Source organism: Eutrema salsugineum, unplaced genomic scaffold (genome assembly GCF_000478725.1).
Source record: "Eutrema salsugineum unplaced genomic scaffold, Eutsalg1_0 scaffold_6, whole genome shotgun sequence".
In the NCBI taxonomy this organism is placed as follows: domain Eukaryota; kingdom Viridiplantae; phylum Streptophyta; class Magnoliopsida; order Brassicales; family Brassicaceae; genus Eutrema; species Eutrema salsugineum.
Genome location: NW_006256547.1, coordinates 3,880,567 through 3,898,769, shown reverse-complemented (window position 1 = coordinate 3,898,769; position 18,203 = coordinate 3,880,567). Strand labels below are relative to the sequence as shown.

The window sequence follows — 18,203 nt, the reverse complement described above, 5'->3', positions numbered from 1 at the left end:
ACTTAAATAGGATAGGCTAACTATAGTTTGAATTGCATTCTCGTCGTTCTTTCTTTTTATGTCATTTAGTAATTGGAGAACTATGAAAATGTTCGGAGTATAGTATAATTAGTTGGTATATTTATTTTTACTGATGAAGAGAAAGTGATTTACTGATTGAAAATGGGTTATGACTTTTATCATGGATATATAATTATATGCTATAAAATATACATTAGTATTATAAACGAAACTTGGATGTTGGTAACTTGTCGTAAAAACAAAAATCTGGCAACTATGGAGAATTTGAAATCTAGTTGTTTGTATTAGCATTGTCATCGTGTTATATAACCCAGGTTCAAATAAGATAGTTTACGAGTTTTTAGTGGACGACAAAACAGTCATCTGTGGTTAATGCATATATACACACACATTAAAAGTTAGCTTATTATACACACGTAATGAGTGTGTTTTCTGATATTTAGTCCAATAATATGGATTTTGGTGCAAAAACAAAAGTTTATCTAATCAAGAGAGATAAATAAACGACTAATATTAAAATCCCATGAATTCAAATTTATGAAATTACAGTAAGCCAATCGCGGATTTGGCAGGCAAAAGTACCAATCACAATCACATCAGGTACAAAAAATGTATTAAAAAAAAACAACAAAACAAAAATTATAGAATAGGTAAACGGTGTATAATAATAACAACAGTAATCATATGGTTATATAGGAAAAAATACGGCCAAGCATATACTTCCTGGTAAAGATGCAACGCTCAGCTACCTACAAATTTTAAAAGAAACCAGTCAATCATCCTTTGTTAAAAAAAAAGATTCTTACAGAACTAGATACCATATTTCTGTATATATGTATGTGCATATATGCTATATATATCAAGCATCGGCTTCGACAGCCTTTATTCCAGATTCTTAAGTTATCTTTTACTTTTATAGATCGAAACTTGAGTTGGGTTTGAACATAAATGTAAAACATGATCATCAATGACTGCACTTACCTGATCAATTTATCGGGTATCTCTTTACGCTGCTGCTGCTGCTGCCTAGGCTTCAACCTAAGTAAGACGTTCACAGAATCGTTAACTCAAGAATCTACCAATAGCTTAGGTGATAAAATAATGGCATCATCGCTTTTTGGCATTGCTCTATTTAAAATGGATTGCAGGAAAAAGAAAAAGAAAACGTAGATAAAAGTTTATGCAAATGCATTATTCTTTGTCTTACATAACAATCATGAATATCCATGATTCAAACCTGTAAACATTAGTTACAAGCTTCTACATTACAGGTGGTTCATAGGTATCTTTTTATTTTCCTTTAGACTCCTAGAGATTAGAGAATAGCACAACTATTGGTTTTTACCTTCTCAGCATCAGGAGAAAAGACTGCCTTCACCTCCTGAAATACATCTTCAATGGGCTTTGCGGCATGAATCTGAGTGTAAGTAGAACAACAACAGTTTTGTTACAACTTACAATTGGTGGAGTGTACCTTGATGAAATTAAACAAGAAAAAGATTTTACCTTCCTAACTTTCCCCTTAGCTTCATAATACTGAATCACTGGTAAGCTAGATTCAAGAAACACCTTGAATCGCTTCCTTATAGTCTCAATATTGTCATCTTCTCTCCCCTTCAACAACAGAAATGGAGGCAACAATCAACATCTATATGTAACGTGGAATGAAAGAGCCTAGACAGAATAAAGTGACAGAGTTTTTCATATAATATTAACCTGGTTTCGGCCCAACAAACGCCTCTCCATCTCTTCCTCAGGACAATCAAAGAACAAGACAAACTTCGGTTCAATCTCAGTCTACAAAAATCACCAAAAGGCATGTAATTAAGCAATGGTATTACAAAAAGAAAACATAAAGATCTGTTAACAAGTATAAATATACTTACAACTTTTTCAAATGCTGCTCGGTTTTCCTCATTGCGAGGGAAACCATCAATGAGGAATTTGTCATTCCCGTTATCCTGAATTGCTTTCTGCAGAAGCTTGATTGTAACCTCAGAAGGTACAATCTTCCCCTCTTTAATCATATTCTGGATCATAGTTCTGTAAAACCATTGAAATAGAAAAAACAAAGATCATCTTCATTTAACGTAATAGCCAATGATGAAAGCCAAATTTCTAGTTGAAGGCGGTTATAAGCTTATGCATAAATATTGACAATGGCAGAAAGTTTTAGGGCATACCCATTTTCAGAACCTGATTTAATTTCAGCCCTAAGAAGGTCTCCAGCACTCAGATGTGTGTAGCCAAAATGCTCGACAATATAGGCACATTGGGTACCTTTTCCACTTCCTGGACCACCTGTTAAATATATACGAAAAATGAACTCATAAGAAATACAACTAACCTGCAACAAGTCGACCTAAGAGAGCATCTCAATGATCTTAAGAACAATGCAATCCATCGACGACATTGTATTAAGAAGACCAAAAACAATGTGACCAACAAGTAACAGTTTAGCAACGCAAATAAGAGACCAAGAACTTACCCAGGACAAAAATAACTGTGGGTTTCTTCCCACTTGCGGTTCCATTTACCTCCTGGAGAAAATACACCAAAAATGAACTTCAAATAGGTTTACACAATGTATCTCCAAAGTAGAACATGCACAGTAAGTGGTATTCATCATCACCTTGTTTGCAGCATCAACAACTGATCCCATGATACTAAGCAATTCGTTCAAATATTACCTGTTAAGAAGAGTCAATTGACCAATTAGACAAGGCACTGATTTTTTAGTGTAATAGTATGGAGTATCTGACTTGTTCTTAAATCTTAGCCAGGTAAATTTAAGCACAGATCTTAATGATAAGCTTATAGAAGAACAGGAAAAGCAAGATCCAAGGGAACAAAAAGGTTGGAATTTTAAAACAGCGTTATTGCTTTTTACCAATTCTAGCAAGTAAAAACAAAACATTTGCGAAAGAAAGATCAAGTGATGTGAGCATATAGATAAATGCTGACGTATATAGATCAACAAATATCAGATCCGAAAGAGGCAAAAAAAAAGTGAAAAATTTGGAACAATTCAATCGTAAAAATGAGCTCTTTACCAAAAAAGAGAAGAATGGATCAATCAAGCCTCTCGGTTAAATCTAGGAGAATCCGAAACCAGGTGATCTAAGCGCAGATCTAAATGCTGAGCAAGTAGATCAACATCGGAAATCAGATCCGATGGAAGAACAGTGGAGAAACTCATCATTTACTTAACAATTTTCTCAGAAAATCGATAAACAAAAGGGGAAAATCCACCAAGGCAAATCAATACCCAGAATTGAATAGAACAGATGGAGAACGAATCCATGATCTAATTAAGATGCAAACTTGGACGAAATGTAAGATCGAGCATTGGAAGATAATGACATGAATGAAAGACACGAGACCGATTCGGAGTTCATTACACATGTATTTGAGATTCACTGGCAATTTTCAGTCAAAAATAAGAAACTGTGAAAGAGACATTTTTAGAAAACAGAAGAAAGATCTGAGAAAAAAAAAAGCAAACCTGAAGCAAAGGGAACACGGAGAAATTGGTTCAACGCTGAAAAGTGAGAAATGAGGAAGGAGAGGCAAGCTATATAAATATGCACGCATACACATATATATGTACAGATATTTATATATTTTTATACATTCCTTTTTAATTATATTTTAATCTTCTGTTGTTACTTTTAGGGGACTTTTTAATATCCGTCCACGTGTCTGTTAGGGCATTTCTTTAATTTAAATAAAGCGTTTTTTCGTCGTAAATTCGTAATCAAGCGTTTAATACTACAGTACTATTCCGCCAAAAAAAAAAAAAATACTACATTACTATTTAATGACAACAGGAAAGAATTGTTGACAAACAAAAGAAAATTGACAAAAACAAATCATGTAGTAATTGAGGTTGTCATAAGAAAATCTAATCTGACAATTACATATATGAGCACAATTTTGCTGTAATTATAGCTTTTAGTCGATTCCAATGAATAAATATATAAGCTTTACTATAAGTATAAGGGATATTACAAAAACTAATGGTTGGATAAAATTAAAATTTATATCGTCTAACTCCTTAAAACTTTTATTTCAGTTACTCTATAGAATTCAAAACAATGAAACAACTAGAATTCGGAGTTTCGAAAAAGTTTATGATGTTACAAAACAAAAAGCTATTTGACTTAAGAACGTTTCATTGACATCATTTTCTGTACTGAAAATTTGAATACCAACACAAAATCCCAAACAGATGGACAAAAAAAAAAAAAAATCCCAAACAGATGATGCAAGATTTTACTTCTTAGTGACTTAAAGCACGAAATTGAAATGAGCTTAACACATGGGTCTTGCGTAAAACGGGTATTAGTGAATGAATAAGTGATAGTAATAAATTTGATAAATTAGTTTTGTGTCACACTTTTTCATAAGCCAAGATACTTTGGATTTAAACATACGTTAGCTCAATTCACGTGGCACATCGTTTCGATTTAAAGCATTCGATTGGCTAACATTTTTAAAATCGCAAAGTGTATTATGATGTTGTGATTAATCATCATAAACCTTGCCTAATATTCAATCATAAACCTCGAATCTCTCAAACGATATATTATTGTGTAAAATTAAGCATGATGACTTGCACAAATACTTTATCTAATTAGTTTATATTTGCATTACAATTTGAAGTATGGAAATTCAAAACTGCTTTAGCAAATATGTGAAGTTTGAGAAGAAAAAAAATCATTAACAATGGAGATTAGATAATTAGGTTTGGACGTAAAAATCAAGTTTAATTAGAATAGATATAAGTTTGGAGATGGTGAGAGGTTTCTCTTGAAAGTCATTAAGGCCAGCTTCCATAAACTCTTTCCTCTCTACTTCGTTTGCTCTTGTCGTTACTCCTGCTATCTTGCTCTCTATCCCCATTTCCCTTAGTCTCTTTGTCGCCTATATTTCATTCGTTCAAACAAAAGAAGTCATTAAGTATCTAGACCTAATTAGTCATCTGTCGTAAAAAATTTGTAGCCAAAAATCAAGTATCGATCGTTTTAAGTATTTTTTTTTATTTTCTTTCTTTTAAATAACTAACTATCGAAAAGCATAACTCTTTTTAAAAGGTTAAAAGCAAGCAACATTTTCAAAACTTATCGATTTTTTTTTTGAGCCCCAAAGAAAAATAAACTACGAATTAGTTAGGAGTCTTATTCCAAGACTAAGTAGAACAGTTTCATACGACTTCTTTATTATGGTCAGAAAAATTCTCAAATAATGTAATAAGACAGAAAACAAAATCAACAAAACAATTATGTAACCTTATTTATCTGGTTCGTTTAACTCTTGCTTTCTCAATAAATATTATAGCTAGAGAAGCGAAAATATGACGAATTCGATTTTAAAGAAAGTCAGCTTTAAAGAACTATAATAACAAATAAAGAAAATTTTAATGATTAACATAATATAAATTAATACCTGAATACCGTTCATGATGGGCATGTCCATGTCCATGAGAATTAGATCATAGTTTCTGCCGGAACAATGAACGTCGACTGCTTCTTTGCCGTTACAAACGACGTCGTTTTTAATCCCTAGCCGGTCCAACAGTTTGTGATGCATGCTTTGGTTTACGAAATTGTCATCGACCACCAGAGCTGTTAACTTTGACTCCGCCAAATTTGGAACTTCATCAGCTATTTCTCTCGTCATATGTATTTGTTTGTTTGGTTTTTGTTTCTTCAGTGAAAATACTAAAGGTTCTATGAAGATATTTGTTGTGATGAATGAAACTCAACAACCTGCTCTCTATTTAAATGAGCAGACATTGAGAAAGAATCATCAATTCTAGAACCCAAAATCAGTATCAGCTGGATTGTGTTTTGGATTCGGAGGAGATCTAGTAGTCTTTCTACTTTTCTATTTTGGGTAATATATCTCAGCCGTCGCTTTCTCTACATACTTTCACATTTTCACGAGATTGACCAATATCCCTTTAATTTATCATGTTAATTTAGGGTTTAGATTTAGATCAATCAATGTCGATCTCTTGAGATTTTATAGATCACTAAATGGCGATCCCATGAGATTATAATTTGCCAATTCATACATATAACACCATGTGAGCAAAGAGACATGAATGGCAGATAATCATACATGATTATAATTATAGAGATGTTCTGCCAATACGAGATTCATATAATATACATACATTTAGCAAGAAATATTACAATATATATAAATTTTGATTCAATTGTAATTCATAAGAGAAAAAAATCTACGTTTTTTCTTTAAGTTTTTACCAATATCTACGTATTAGATTTAAAATTTATACAAAATAAAAGTAATACAATGATACGAGAAAATCTTAAACATATTATTTCTCTTAAAAGTAAATCCGACTTCTTTTTAAAGCAGATCCGGTCTTTAGGATAGGCGAGTTAGACGACAGCCTAACTTAGGACCACTAACTTTTTTAAATTTTTAATGAGCCACATATTGTATTTACGATTAATAGTTTATAGATTTCAAAATTTAAAGATTATATTTTCTTTAAGAAATTATTTTTTTATTTTAAAAAAACTCGTTGCATCAAATAATATCATCCAAAAACTGCAAAATAAAAATTTTATCGCAAAAACTTTTATTTAAAAAAAACCGCATATTTTTTCTCAACTCGGACCACCATATTTGTTGAACTGGGCTTCAATATCTCTGAGTTTTTTTTGTAAGTTATTAAAACTGAAATCTTAAAATTCCACAAAGTTCAATAAAATATTGTAAATATATATCATTATTAAACATACCTTCACATATGGTAATGACGCAAATGCAGATATAATTTCTGACATTTTTTTTGGTATTATTCGCTTTATAGAAAATAAAAGATTCTACAGAGGTTGTGGCCTTGACTGAACAATGTAAACATCTTCACCAACCAAACAGCCTTCAACGTCTTGTGCACATCCAAAGTTCCTTTCCAAGAAAAAACCAACCGAACCGAGTCTCTGACCGAGTTGCTGTCTAAATACTGAGTCAACCGTTAACCGTTTTTTGCTATAGTCAACGGTCAACCGAACGTATTTTCCATCAGCAGGACCTGTTCCTGACACAAGAAGCTCTTCACTGAAGTTTGCAAAAGCTAAGGTCTGCACAATCCCATCGAGCTTACCCGAAGCGAGTCTCCACGGTGTTCCTCTTGTCCCTGAAGCTAAAGTCTCACCTAAACCAGGAGCGATCTCGGCTTCCACGAGGTTACTGTCTGGATCAGCTGGACTCACCGTGTGAAGAACGAAAGACAAGTCTGGAGAAAGCATTTCTTGTACAAGAACCGCCATTGAAGCTTCTCTTTGAGAGACACCAGCAGCTCTACGGCTTAGAACAGCTCTTCGGGTGTAGAGAGAAGCCCAAACTTGGCAAACTGAATCCGAAAACACTAAAGGATCTGAGGGACTCACGTTGGGGATTGATTCATAGAGTCCTGCTGCTGACATTCCGGCTAAGTCCTCGACGTTAGCGCTTGAACGAACAATGAGACGAGCGTTTTTGGGAAAGACTTTGCTTATGCTGTTGATTGTTTCTTTAGGCACTTGCAATGATTTCATTACTTCATGGATCTGGTCACATATGCCGTCTAGCTCACCGCCTTCAGGTCTGGCGGTTTCTAACTTTTCTAGCAAAGACGCAAACTTTTCTTCCGAATTGCTCTGCTTTAAAGCTAATTCCATCGATCCAAAAGGTATGACAACTCCAGTTGGAACCTTAAATGATGCCGGAACTCCATGTTCGCTGTCCACTGCACAATCATTAGAAACCAGAAAACGTCATTTAGGAAGAAATAAGATTTGGTTCCAGTCAATTTAGTCCCCTTGGACATTAAAAAATCTTTCCTCTACTAGAGGCTGCTGCCAAAGATGCAAGAAGACCACATGCAGCAGCTTTTGAACCAGAGGTTGATGCATCTGAATCAGCAAGTGAAATGATTCCTCCACTAGGGATATCCTATGGATGAATGTTTTAAATCAGTAGGCGATCTGAATGTGAAGTGTACGGAATCACAGAGATATCAAGAGTTTACCTTGGAAGAGTTAAGGAGGCTATCAGAAGATGAAGAAACAGGCTTGGACTCTTCATCATCGACAGATGAACTTTTCTTATCCGTTTTTTTGTTTGCATTGGATTTGGAAGTGCGACTCTTACCTTCAGCTGAAAGTATCAGATTTACATGGCTTGGAGATGCTTCCAGCCTGTAAGGTTCACATTAGAAAGAACATTAGACATGACACATAAGCTTTCTTGTTTTACGGGAGATTAAAAGATTAGCTAATTCTCCAAAAGGATAATATTAGAGAAATTACCTCACATATTTTCCCACAAGTCGCCGTATATCAGCGACCTTGTCATCGTCATCACATGTCACAAAGACAATTTTCTCCTGTGGAAAATTATTTGAAACGAAGAATTTAGACTATGCACTACTTAAGGAAAAATCAGGGAAGTGAAACAAGAGAAAAAAATTAATTGCCTGCCGCGCTCTAACACCAAGGTGAGACAAATGAGGCAATTCCTGGAGAAGCATGACTCCGGCTATGTTCCCATTGGCAGCACTTACCTGTCAAAGCATGTTTTAAGGTAATCTTTAGTATGGTCAGGAATCACGATGAGGTTGAATGTAGGTCAAAAACCTCTTCATCGCCATCAGCTTTGTTGACCAATAGAATAATAGGACCACCACCAGTCGATGGGAATGATCCGGGCACAATGCTCTCAACCTGCAGTAACAATAGCCAGAGAATTCTCATAAAAGTTACAAGGCATAGATGATTGGAACTTTCTATAATTGCAAAACAACCAAGCATATGGTGCATTAATAACACCCGGTCTAAACACACACAACGACAAAGAGATAATAGTTGTTTCATCTGTAGCCTGTATTACGATTTATTTGCGAATAACATGATAAATCATAAGAAAGTGCTAATAATTATGAACAGGTCATACTTCATACGTAACGCCGAATTTAAAACTGGAAATTCCTAAACCATTGAAACCAGACATTATGAGTTGATAACTGAGCTTTGTAATGATAGTTCATTCTCAGAAACAAATACGTATCACAAAGTAGTAGATGCAAAATCTCAGATATGTATTCATTGCCTTCTCCACGTACCTGAACTAATGTCCCCGAAGTCGATCCAGGTACAATGACGTCCCAGCCCTCAGAACCAAGTGAATTTCTTACAGCTTTTAGAAGAACAGTGCAGAGCTTTGAGATTTGAAAAATTATGCTGTATGGCAGAACCACGGGTACGATCAGAGGAAAATACAGAAAGAGAATGAAATTTGAGAAAAATGTTTTCATATAATTTCATGAGGTTACTCGTACGGCTTAAGCTTAAGTCCTAGGAAGTAAAGGTCTGACTTACCCAGCACGAATCTCTGCTTCTGTATAGGTCCTGACACTGTTCTCAGGAATTCCTAGAGCTTTTCCTAATATCTGAAATGATAAGCACGTTTTCTTGCGATTATGTGGCCAAACGAATTTGACGTAAAATAGAAGTTGCATCAGTAAATTCAGAATGTACGGCATGGGCTAATGTGTACCTCCACGTTAGGAGGAAATATTTGAAGAAGTAAATCAGAATATTCTGCAGTTAATCTCCGTGCTCGATCGAGAGTTGCTTTCAGCCTCATGGCCCAAATGGTTCTCCCATCCTCTTCACCTTCATGAAAAGAAAAAAATAAGGAGCATTTTCAGCTTATAATTGTAGCTCGCAAATTCTTTCCAACCTCAAAGTCGCCTTAAATGTCAGAGTTACATAGAACGAGTTGACATAAGTAAGAGAAGTAAATAACCTTCTTTTTCAAGTAGGTCTCTCTCTCGCCAAGCAAGGAGTTCATTTCCAATGGCTAAACATTCTTCTTTCTTCCAACCAGATAAACCTACTTGGTGAACACCCAAGACCAAGGCATCTAGAGGATCATTCCACGAGGCAACATTTCCTGATTCTACATCTTTTGCCAGTTGAACAGCTCCTCCAATAGTTTCAAGAGCATTGAGGAATCTACTCAAATCATTGACAAGACGTGAAGCGGAGAAATGAAGCAGGGGATAAATAACTTCCAAAGGAAATATCGCTCCAAAAATAAATAAAAGTCTTAGGCACACCTGCTTAGTAGAACAAAAAAGTAGTCCTCGAGGCCAATCTCACAAAGGCGCCACTAATCAAAGGAGCAAATCATATAAATAAATTGCTATATGCTAATGCTAAATTCTCTACAAAAAGCTCACCTTCTGGCGCATTGCAATGGCAGCATCAGGAGCATCATTTCGCAAGCCGCTATTAAGTTCCTTGATAATTGTTTCCCTTAGAGAAGCCAGAGAATGCATGGTTTTAATCAACTCCAAAACATTGGTTGATTCTCCCGATGCGTCAAGGCCCTGGAAATATGAATTGGCAGTCAGGCTCATTAAGAGGCTACAAAAACAAACTTTGCAATGATTTTGTTTAATGTGACAGTATGGACACACATCAACATGTCACAGACATTTTCCTTTAGGATTCAATTTCTTTCCTTTTTCTTAAAACGGAGAACGCAACCAGGGATGAGGTTATTATTGATCTGAATTGCAACTTTATGTTTGCTAATAATTGTACCCAAACATTTTGTGTCAAGGGCATACTACTTCAAAGATCAACCAAGAAAACACCATGCATATTTTTTCAGAAAAAAAAAAATCATATGGGCCATTCAGCACCGAATCACAAGGAACAAAAAGGAGAGCTTACACTTTTACATTCAAAAAACAAACTGAGAGCCGAAAGACCCCTCTCATCCATAGAAATTTTCATAGAATCAAGTTGTTCGGTGAGGCTGCATCAAGATACAAGAGATATTGATTAGTTATACGGTAAATGGGACCATCATATAGCACGCATATGATGAAAGAATAGGTTTGGCTTCAGAAATATAGTACCTTCCAGCATTAAAGAAATCCTTTAGCTCATTATGGAATATTTTGAATTGCTCCACAAAGTCTCCACTGTATTGTCCTGGGGTCTCAGTAATTCGTTCAAGCATTGCTTCTGTTGCAATTAGATCTTCTGGACCCGCATTCCGGTGAAGCTTATTTTGTATGGTATGCTTGATTTCTTGCTGGAACAAAGATGGGTTATATGAATACTAAGCAAGTAACCGATCTAATGAGAAAACAGCTAAAAAGAGTATACCTTGAGATCATGAGGAATATCATTGCGATGGGCTATGTCCCTAATTCGAGTTAGAGGGACGGATGCAGTAAACTCTGCTTTGAAAGAAGGCAAACACGGATGGATTTTCCGAGAAACAAGCACTTCCTACGAAACAAAAGCATACGCAACTTAGAGAAACTAATAAGTGAACAACAGCTACAGTTTTTTGAGAGGGGAGGCTGTGAAAGCAGAGAACTTAGAGAAACAATGTGCCACCTCTGCCGTAGCATCTTTCTTGCTGCAAATGTGCTCAAGCTCACGGAATATAAGCCTGGAAATCTCAGCATGCCGGTTTGGACGATGATGCCCTCCATCTTCAAAGCAAGGAATTTGACCTGTGTTTATCCACTGCACAAGAAGCCAGAGAAACAAAAGAAAGAGAAGATAAACAATGTATACTCCCTGATATATGAGAAAAGATAGATTGTGCTAGGAAAAGAAAAGAGAAACCTTTAAATAAACTGCAGAGTATATGAGCGCCTTCAATCGTTCCTCCCTCTCAAGGCTCCCAACTATAACCTCGCGTACCATTTCAAGCTTTGACAGAAGAACACATTAAACGATAAGATAACAATAAGGAGAGAACTAAAAGTCCAAAAGTGAAAGAAACGAACTTTCATTATAAGAGTACACATCCAATTCATAAACATACCTTTCTCCACCAGTTCCTAGAGTTTCGATCACCCTCGACCATCTTGAGAGCTGAGCCTTCGAGACCAGTAGTATCCCAATTCCTGCCGACTTCTCTGTTGCCATGCTCATTGGAGCGCATGAAGGAAGCGTCCTTGCCTTGCCATTGCCCCGCCAATGTGCTTTTATGAAGCTGCGCACCATTCTCACTGCCCACTACTCTATCGTCAACGACGTCGTGTTTATCGCTGTCGTCGTGCCCATCACTGGCGACCTCCTGAGGAAAATCAAGGGTTTCTCCGGTGGCATCCCAGTGGCAGACGACGGAGAAACTCCCGGAATTGGGAAGCTTAAGGACGCGATTGTCACCGGATTCCCATGAGAGTGAACCGTCGTTGTGGACGATGACGAACTTATACTCCAAAACCTGACCTCCGCTAAGCTCCAGCTCACAAACCCATCCATTCTCAGTCCAAGTAAGAGGCGATTTCTTCTTCCAGGATCCAATCTCTTTGGCTGATCCAAACATAGCCACATGCTCGCCGAAATTAACTTGATGATTGAGCCTCACATTCAACTTCACCTTCGTTCCCGACCCATCCTTCTTCTTCCGCTGCTCCTCTCTGGGCTCAGATCAAATTCGAATTCCAAAAAATTAACAACAGGTTTCGATCGAAACGAACAGTAGAAAGCAAAAATGAGAGAAGTCATACATGGTGGAAGAAGCAGCGCAAGTGAGACGAGAAGGGGAGTTTCTGAGTCGCTGAGATTGGCGACCAAGATGAACACTGCGAGTGAAGTTAACGATTCTGGGAAGCGAGGAGTTCCTGGTGATGAAGGTGAAAGGAGAGCCGCAACAATGGCTGCCAATGCTCTCCATTGGAGTTGTTGTGGGTACGATAAGAGTGTTTTTTTGTCAGTCTTCTTCAAGTCTCAGAATAAAACCCATTAACAATCAAATTATAGGAGTTTCGCTTTTCTCTCTGGGAAATTGCCAAAACATGTCCAGAAAATATCTTCTATACGAAATATAATTTTCTTTCTCTTGATAAATAATGCTCTTAAACCGATGAGGCGATGATAAATAAAAAAAAAATTAAAATTAAAGAGAGAGAATAATAAAAAAATCTGTCTTAAACCATTCTTTTCGTAAAAAGTACGTAAAGATAGATCACCATATTTATCCTAGGAATGCGATTCGTCTTTAGTAGTTTTTAATAACAAAAGGTCATTAGCAATGCTCGAATTAGAAATAGTTACGTTTTTTACACTTCTATTTCGTACTGAATAACGGTTGATTCAGCGGATTTGTTCGATTTTTGGGTATAAAAGTAAGTTTGTTGTAAAATAAAATAAATACAAGTGAATAGCATAAAATCATTTTATACTGAAGCTAAAAAGGGGAGCACATCAGAGTTTGTAACGTACGTACGTACTATTACTTCAGATTAGCATCGAACTGTGTGATAATTTAGATTTAAAATCGAAATTATGCATATGTAATGTGAGTGTAATGACCAAAATAAGCTCGACTTCAAATAATAAAAAACATAAGATTTGATTAATTTATGAGTCTATAAGCTGGTTAGTTTGAATATGACTGCAACAGAAATAAGAGGGCTTATGGGCTTTAAGTTATATAAGCTAATGGGCTTTAGCCTTTAGGGCTGGGCTTTTCAACCTCATAAGGAAGAAGTGAAATGAAGAGACTGGGAGAATCGGAGGATTTTTCCAGTTGCCGCCCTTTGAATTTACTCTGCCGCGACTCGCCGTCTCTCAGCTTCTCTTCACTGTGTGAACGCTTAGATCGCAAATATGCACGCACCGGTTCTTGTTCTCAGTGAGTTTCTCACACTTCCTCCAGATCTCATTTCTTCTAATCAATGTCTGATTTGTTGTTTCAATCTAGTTCAGTGTTCGAAGCTGCTAACATTAACTGGTTTTAAAATGTTTCAGATGATTCGTTGAAGCGTGAATCTGGAACGAAGGTTCATCATAATAATATCCAGGCTTCCAAGGTAAATGGCTTTTTTTATTTGGGTTGCTGCTTCTCTCTCGCAACTGTCTCTCTAGTCCGATCATGGCGTCATCGCAGTTTATGTGTTCCATTTCTTACAGGCTGTGGCTGATATCATACGCACGACATTGGGTCCTCGCTCTATGTTGAAGATGCTTCTTGATGCTGGAGGAGGTAGATTTCTAACCTAGCTATATTACCTTTTTATCCCTTCTTTTAGGGTTTGTTCTTCTTTGTAAGTACAGTAGATCTCCATAGAAAGGGCATAAGGTTTAGTGTTTTAGCTCTGGAAATTTCGTTCTCGTGTATTATATTCTTGTTGAAGTTAGTGTACTTCACTTTCTTGGTTAGCTTTATATAAACCCATGGGTTATGTTGGTTTTGGGGTTATAGTATCTTTTAATCTACAGCCTCTTCGTTTCTTGCGTCTTTACAGGGATTGTTGTTACCAATGATGGAAATGCTATCCTTCGTGAACTCGATGTTGCCCATCCTGCAGCTAAGGTTTTACATCTGCCTTTTCTCGATTGTTCAATGATTGTTGTCTTCATGTTGTTCATTCTTCTATTTGTTTTTTTAATTTCGGTAATTGCAGTCAATGATTGAGCTGAGCCGTACACAAGACGAAGAAGTTGGTGATGGGACAACATCAGTTATTGTTCTAGGTATTGATATCTTTCTTGGAAACAATAGCTTCGCTTGAATGAGCGTTTTTGTTTCTTAGCTGATCGTGAATGAGTTTATTAAAGGAAACTTTGTTAAGGTGTTGCATTGTTTATGAATATTGGGTTTAAGCAGTTCAATATAAAGATCTGTTTTCAAGCATGTGTTCTCTTCCAATGATTTTACTCACTGTGACTCTTTTTGTTTTGCGAACAGCTGGTGAAATGCTTCACGTTGCAGAAGCATTTATTGAGAAGAGTTATCATCCCACAGTCATATGCCGAGGTAAAGTTGCGGTGTGCACTGCTTATAGTTGTCATGTGACTTGTCGTTCTCATCTAATCAGTGCTTTCTTTTCTGTAGCTTACATTAAGGCTCTTGAAGACTCTATTGCTGTCCTTGACAAAATCGCGATGACAATTGATGTCAATGACCGTAAGTTCATTTCTATTTTCTATTTGTTCATTTGAGGTCAAGTTGCAACTAATTTGCTTGCTGATGTTGGGGTTTCGCTCATGTTTATACTGATGGAAGGATGTGCGTTTTTCAGGTGCAACGGTACTAGGACTAGTCAAGAGCTGCATAGGGACAAAGTTCACTAGCCAATTTGGCGATTTAATTGCTGTGAGTAGCTTAAATACTGTAGCTTCTTACTTCTTCGTCACCTGGTTAGGTTCCAGGGTTTAACATCTATTTTGACACAGCACTCTCAAGAACGTGATTGAATTCTTACAAAGTACTCTACTCAAATGATTTTGCATGACTCTTATGTGCTTTATTAGGATTTGGCTATTGATGCCACTACTACTATTGGTGTTGATCTTGGGCAAGGTTTGAGGGAGGTAGACATTAAAAAGTACATTAAGGTTGAGAAGGTTCCTGGTGGTCAGTTGGAGGACTCGAAGGTTCTTACAGGAGTTATGTTTAACAAGGATGTTGTTGCTCCTGGTAAAATGAAAAGAAAGATTGTCAACCCACGGATTATTCTTCTTGACTGCCCCCTTGAGTACAAGAAAGGTGAAAATCAAACCAACGCTGAGTTGGTTAGAGAAGAGGACTGGGAAGTCCTGTTGAAGTTGGAAGAGGAATACATTGAGAACATTTGCGTGCAAATTCTAAAGTTCAAACCTGATTTAGTTATTACAGAGAAGGGGCTTAGTGACTTGGCCTGTCACTATTTTAGTAAAGCTGGTGTTAGTGCAATCCGAAGGTTGAGAAAGACAGACAACAACAGAATTGCCAAGGCTTGTGGAGCAGTAATTGTGAACAGGCCCGATGAACTACAGGAGTCTGATATCGGTACCGGAGCTGGATTGTTTGAGGTCAAGAAAATAGGAGATGATTTCTTTGCTTTCATAGTTGATTGCAAAGAGCCCAAAGCATGTACTGTACTCTTAAGGGGACCAAGTAAAGATCTCCTCAATGAAGTGGAAAGAAATTTACAGGTTCGTTAGAGTTGTTTACAATCAGTAATTCTCAGTCATTCGTTGTCATATATGGCTGAGACATTCTTCCTACAGGATGCCATGTCTGTTGCAAGAAACATTATCAAAAACCCAAAGCTCGTTCCTGGTGGAGGAGCCACAGAATTAACCGTTTCTGCCACATTGAAACAGAACAGTGCAACAATCGAAGGCATAGAAAAGGTTGGCTTAGCTTTGATTACAATGTGTTTCCTTTCTCAGATTACTGATAAATGTTTTGTTTTCTGGATCTTATTAAAACAGTGGCCTTATGAAGCAGCTGCTATAGCTTTTGAGGCTATTCCACGTACTCTGGCTCAAAACTGTGGTGTTAATGTGATCCGTACTATGACTGCATTGCAAGGGAAGGTAATGTCCTGCACCATGAACCCAGACCTTCTTCTCTTTCCTATTGTTTTAGTAAATACTAACTCTTTTCTCGGTGTTTCGATCGTTGGTTTGGTTGCAGCATGCGAATGGCGAAAATGCATGGACAGGTATTGACGGGAACTCTGGTGCAATAGCTGATATGAAAGAGAGCAAGGTAAGGGTTAAAGCTTGGTCGCTTGGTCGCTTGGTTTGATTCTCACTATACGAAACCAATGTGACTCAAGAGAGTGACTATGAATCTCAAATGTGCAGATATGGGATGCGTACAATGTGAAGGCACAAACTTTCAAGACGGCGATAGAAGCTGCGTGTATGCTTCTAAGGATCGATGATATAGTGAGTGGTATCAAGAAGAAGCAAGCTCCTGGAGCTGGACCTTCAAAGCCTACCATTGAGACAGAAGGAGATGCAGACAACGAGCAAATTCTTCCCGACTAAGAGATGAGAAACTCTTTGGTCTTGGAAACCTAATCGCAACATCTTTGTTTTCAGGGTTAGTTTGTGGCTGCAATCTTTTCTTCTTTTCTTGGCTTTTAACTTTCCTTTTGACATACATCTTCTAATTTTGCAAGTGACGTATGATTTTTGAGGGTGGGGTTATTTATTTTATTTTTTTGCTTTTGTCTTTTTCAGTGTAAGCTTTTTTGAATTTTCATAGTCACTTGCTTGGTTTGAGAGTGCTAGCTGTTATACCTTTTTGAAATTTCCTCTACAAAGACTTTTTAAGATTTGATTTGTTTTTTTTTTTTTTTTTTTTGGTAATATCAAATACTTGCGATGGAATTTTCAGTTGACCATTGTTAGTGTCAATGTATCTTAGTCTGAACACCATTAGCTGCATTTCATTGTATAATGGGCTGTCGATTCGGATCGGTTTGTTTCCGGTTACTCAGGATAATAAATTATAATACTTAAAAGGTTACAGATACATACATTTTCATTTTTGCAAACAGGATAATAATAAGACATAGTACGTACATATGACAAGAATTTGTTGTTAGCAACTTAGCATATTCATTTGATCTTTGTCAAATTAAAATCGCTGACTCCAACTCTTAACAGGATAATGATGTTTGAAAAGTAAAACACATTTTTGGTCCAAGCAGGATTTTGGTTACGTAAATAATTTTACCAGTATGTCAAGTGGATGTAATTTACTTACACGTCTAAACACGTTATATCCATGGTACGATATTTCAACAATAAATTATACACCAGTAATATTCAATTTTGAATTTGCATGTGTTGTTATCCCTTAATTAAGTCACTTAAGTAAACATAGTCTAACTACAGCCTACAAGGAGCCACAAAATGAAGAAAAAAATCATGTAAAAAACTAAATCGAAAAACCAACGACAATTATCATTTATTTTTAAGATCCACTAAATCCAATGGAAGATTTGTTTGTTGCATAACTGCATTCCGACGTGCAAAACAATAATTGAGTAGTAGTGATCGTAAATATGGTTGTTGGCTTTTTATGATATGGACCCATAAATTATACAAAAGTGACTATTTGGAGGAAGATATACCCAAATAACGTGACAGCAAAGTGAGCAACCCATAATCAAACAAACAAATCAAATAAAGAACTTGGTATAGTAGATATTTTGTTCCATAATCACATTCGAACTCGCAGGGCTATTTCCTTTAATCTTCAGGTGACTAGTTAGTTAATTGCACAACAAGAAATTTTTAACTGCTGTATCTTGATTTGATTATGTAGGACTGGTTGGACTATATATATGAGCCGGATTGTAATTGGACTAAACTGTTTGAGAATTTGAAAATTGGGAC

At 36.5% G+C, this 18,203-nt stretch overlaps 4 protein-coding genes across 5 annotated transcripts; 1 reads left to right on the top strand and 3 right to left on the bottom strand.

The window, feature by feature from the left end:
* Positions 1 to 513: 513 nt before the first annotated feature.
* Positions 514 to 3,610, bottom strand: LOC18012056 (UMP-CMP kinase 3). 2 transcript variants are annotated; one of them, XM_006394820.2, is made up of 10 exons: positions 3,527 to 3,610; positions 2,654 to 2,711; positions 2,510 to 2,561; positions 2,205 to 2,322; positions 1,908 to 2,064; positions 1,738 to 1,818; positions 1,528 to 1,635; positions 1,367 to 1,438; positions 1,003 to 1,059; positions 514 to 770 (listed from the first exon to the last, which is right to left on the bottom strand). In XM_006394820.2, exons 2-9 carry the CDS (start codon positions 2,681 to 2,683, stop codon positions 1,048 to 1,050), a joined length of 630 nt encoding a protein of 209 aa, XP_006394882.1. In that variant the 5' UTR covers positions 2,684 to 2,711; positions 3,527 to 3,610; the 3' UTR covers positions 514 to 770; positions 1,003 to 1,047. The 2 variants fall into 2 exon arrangements, with proteins under 2 accessions (XP_006394882.1, XP_006394880.1); XM_006394818.2 differs by lacking the exons at positions 514 to 770; positions 1,003 to 1,059 and having other exon boundaries at positions 1,322 to 1,438.
* Positions 3,611 to 4,764: 1,154 nt separating this feature from the next.
* LOC18012944 (two-component response regulator ARR22) lies at positions 4,765 to 5,703 on the bottom strand. The gene is made up of 2 exons (XM_006394817.1): positions 5,470 to 5,703; positions 4,765 to 4,947 (listed from the first exon to the last, which is right to left on the bottom strand). Exons 1-2 carry the CDS (start codon positions 5,701 to 5,703, stop codon positions 4,765 to 4,767), a joined length of 417 nt encoding a protein of 138 aa, XP_006394879.1.
* A 1,035-nt stretch (positions 5,704 to 6,738) lies between these two features.
* LOC18013311 (phosphoglucan, water dikinase, chloroplastic) lies at positions 6,739 to 12,832 on the bottom strand. Its single transcript, XM_024150907.1, has 19 exons — positions 12,587 to 12,832; positions 11,896 to 12,496; positions 11,694 to 11,780; positions 11,460 to 11,591; positions 11,223 to 11,348; positions 10,970 to 11,148; positions 10,782 to 10,866; positions 10,283 to 10,432; positions 10,160 to 10,212; positions 9,847 to 10,055; positions 9,595 to 9,713; positions 9,417 to 9,487; positions 9,161 to 9,278; positions 8,676 to 8,762; positions 8,516 to 8,602; positions 8,349 to 8,425; positions 8,069 to 8,237; positions 7,881 to 7,992; positions 6,739 to 7,786 (listed from the first exon to the last, which is right to left on the bottom strand). Exons 1-19 carry the CDS (start codon positions 12,751 to 12,753, stop codon positions 6,882 to 6,884), a joined length of 3,534 nt encoding a protein of 1,177 aa, XP_024006675.1. The 5' UTR covers positions 12,754 to 12,832; the 3' UTR covers positions 6,739 to 6,881.
* Positions 12,833 to 13,584: 752 nt separating this feature from the next.
* Positions 13,585 to 17,189, top strand: LOC18013310 (T-complex protein 1 subunit gamma). The gene is made up of 13 exons (XM_006394815.2): positions 13,585 to 13,713; positions 13,830 to 13,891; positions 13,992 to 14,064; positions 14,327 to 14,394; positions 14,486 to 14,555; positions 14,770 to 14,838; positions 14,917 to 14,988; positions 15,104 to 15,177; positions 15,336 to 15,998; positions 16,074 to 16,199; positions 16,281 to 16,385; positions 16,486 to 16,560; positions 16,659 to 17,189. The coding sequence occupies exons 1-13, from the start codon at positions 13,689 to 13,691 to the stop codon at positions 16,842 to 16,844; spliced, it is 1,668 nt and encodes a 555-aa protein (XP_006394877.1). The 5' UTR covers positions 13,585 to 13,688; the 3' UTR covers positions 16,845 to 17,189.
* Positions 17,190 to 18,203: the final 1,014 nt, after the last annotated feature.

Coding starts and splice junctions, on each gene's coding strand:
- LOC18012056 (XM_006394818.2), bottom strand. CDS start 2,683: ATGGGATCAGTTGTTGATGCTGCAAACAAG. Junction 2,562..2,653: donor TTGTTGATGCTGCAAACAAG/GTGATGATGAAT, acceptor TATTTTCTCCAG/GAGGTAAATGGAACCGCAAG. Junction 2,065..2,204: donor AAATCAGGTTCTGAAAATGG/GTATGCCCTAAA, acceptor ATGGTTTTACAG/AACTATGATCCAGAATATGA.
- LOC18012944 (XM_006394817.1), bottom strand. CDS start 5,703: ATGACGAGAGAAATAGCTGATGAAGTTCCAAATTTGGCGGAGTCAAAG. Junction 4,948..5,469: donor CCATCATGAACGGTATTCAG/GTATTAATTTAT, acceptor AATGAAATATAG/GCGACAAAGAGACTAAGGGA.
- LOC18013311 (XM_024150907.1), bottom strand. CDS start 12,753: ATGGAGAGCATTGGCAGCCATTGTTGCGGCTCTCCTTTCACCTTCATC. Junction 12,497..12,586: donor TGCGCTGCTTCTTCCACCAT/GTATGACTTCTC, acceptor ATCTGAGCCCAG/AGAGGAGCAGCGGAAGAAGA. Junction 11,781..11,895: donor CTAGGAACTGGTGGAGAAAG/GTATGTTTATGA, acceptor CTTCTGTCAAAG/CTTGAAATGGTACGCGAGGT.
- LOC18013310 (XM_006394815.2), top strand. CDS start 13,689: ATGCACGCACCGGTTCTTGTTCTCA. Junction 13,892..13,991: donor ATAATATCCAGGCTTCCAAG/GTAAATGGCTTT, acceptor CATTTCTTACAG/GCTGTGGCTGATATCATACG. Junction 15,178..15,335: donor AATTTGGCGATTTAATTGCT/GTGAGTAGCTTA, acceptor GTGCTTTATTAG/GATTTGGCTATTGATGCCAC.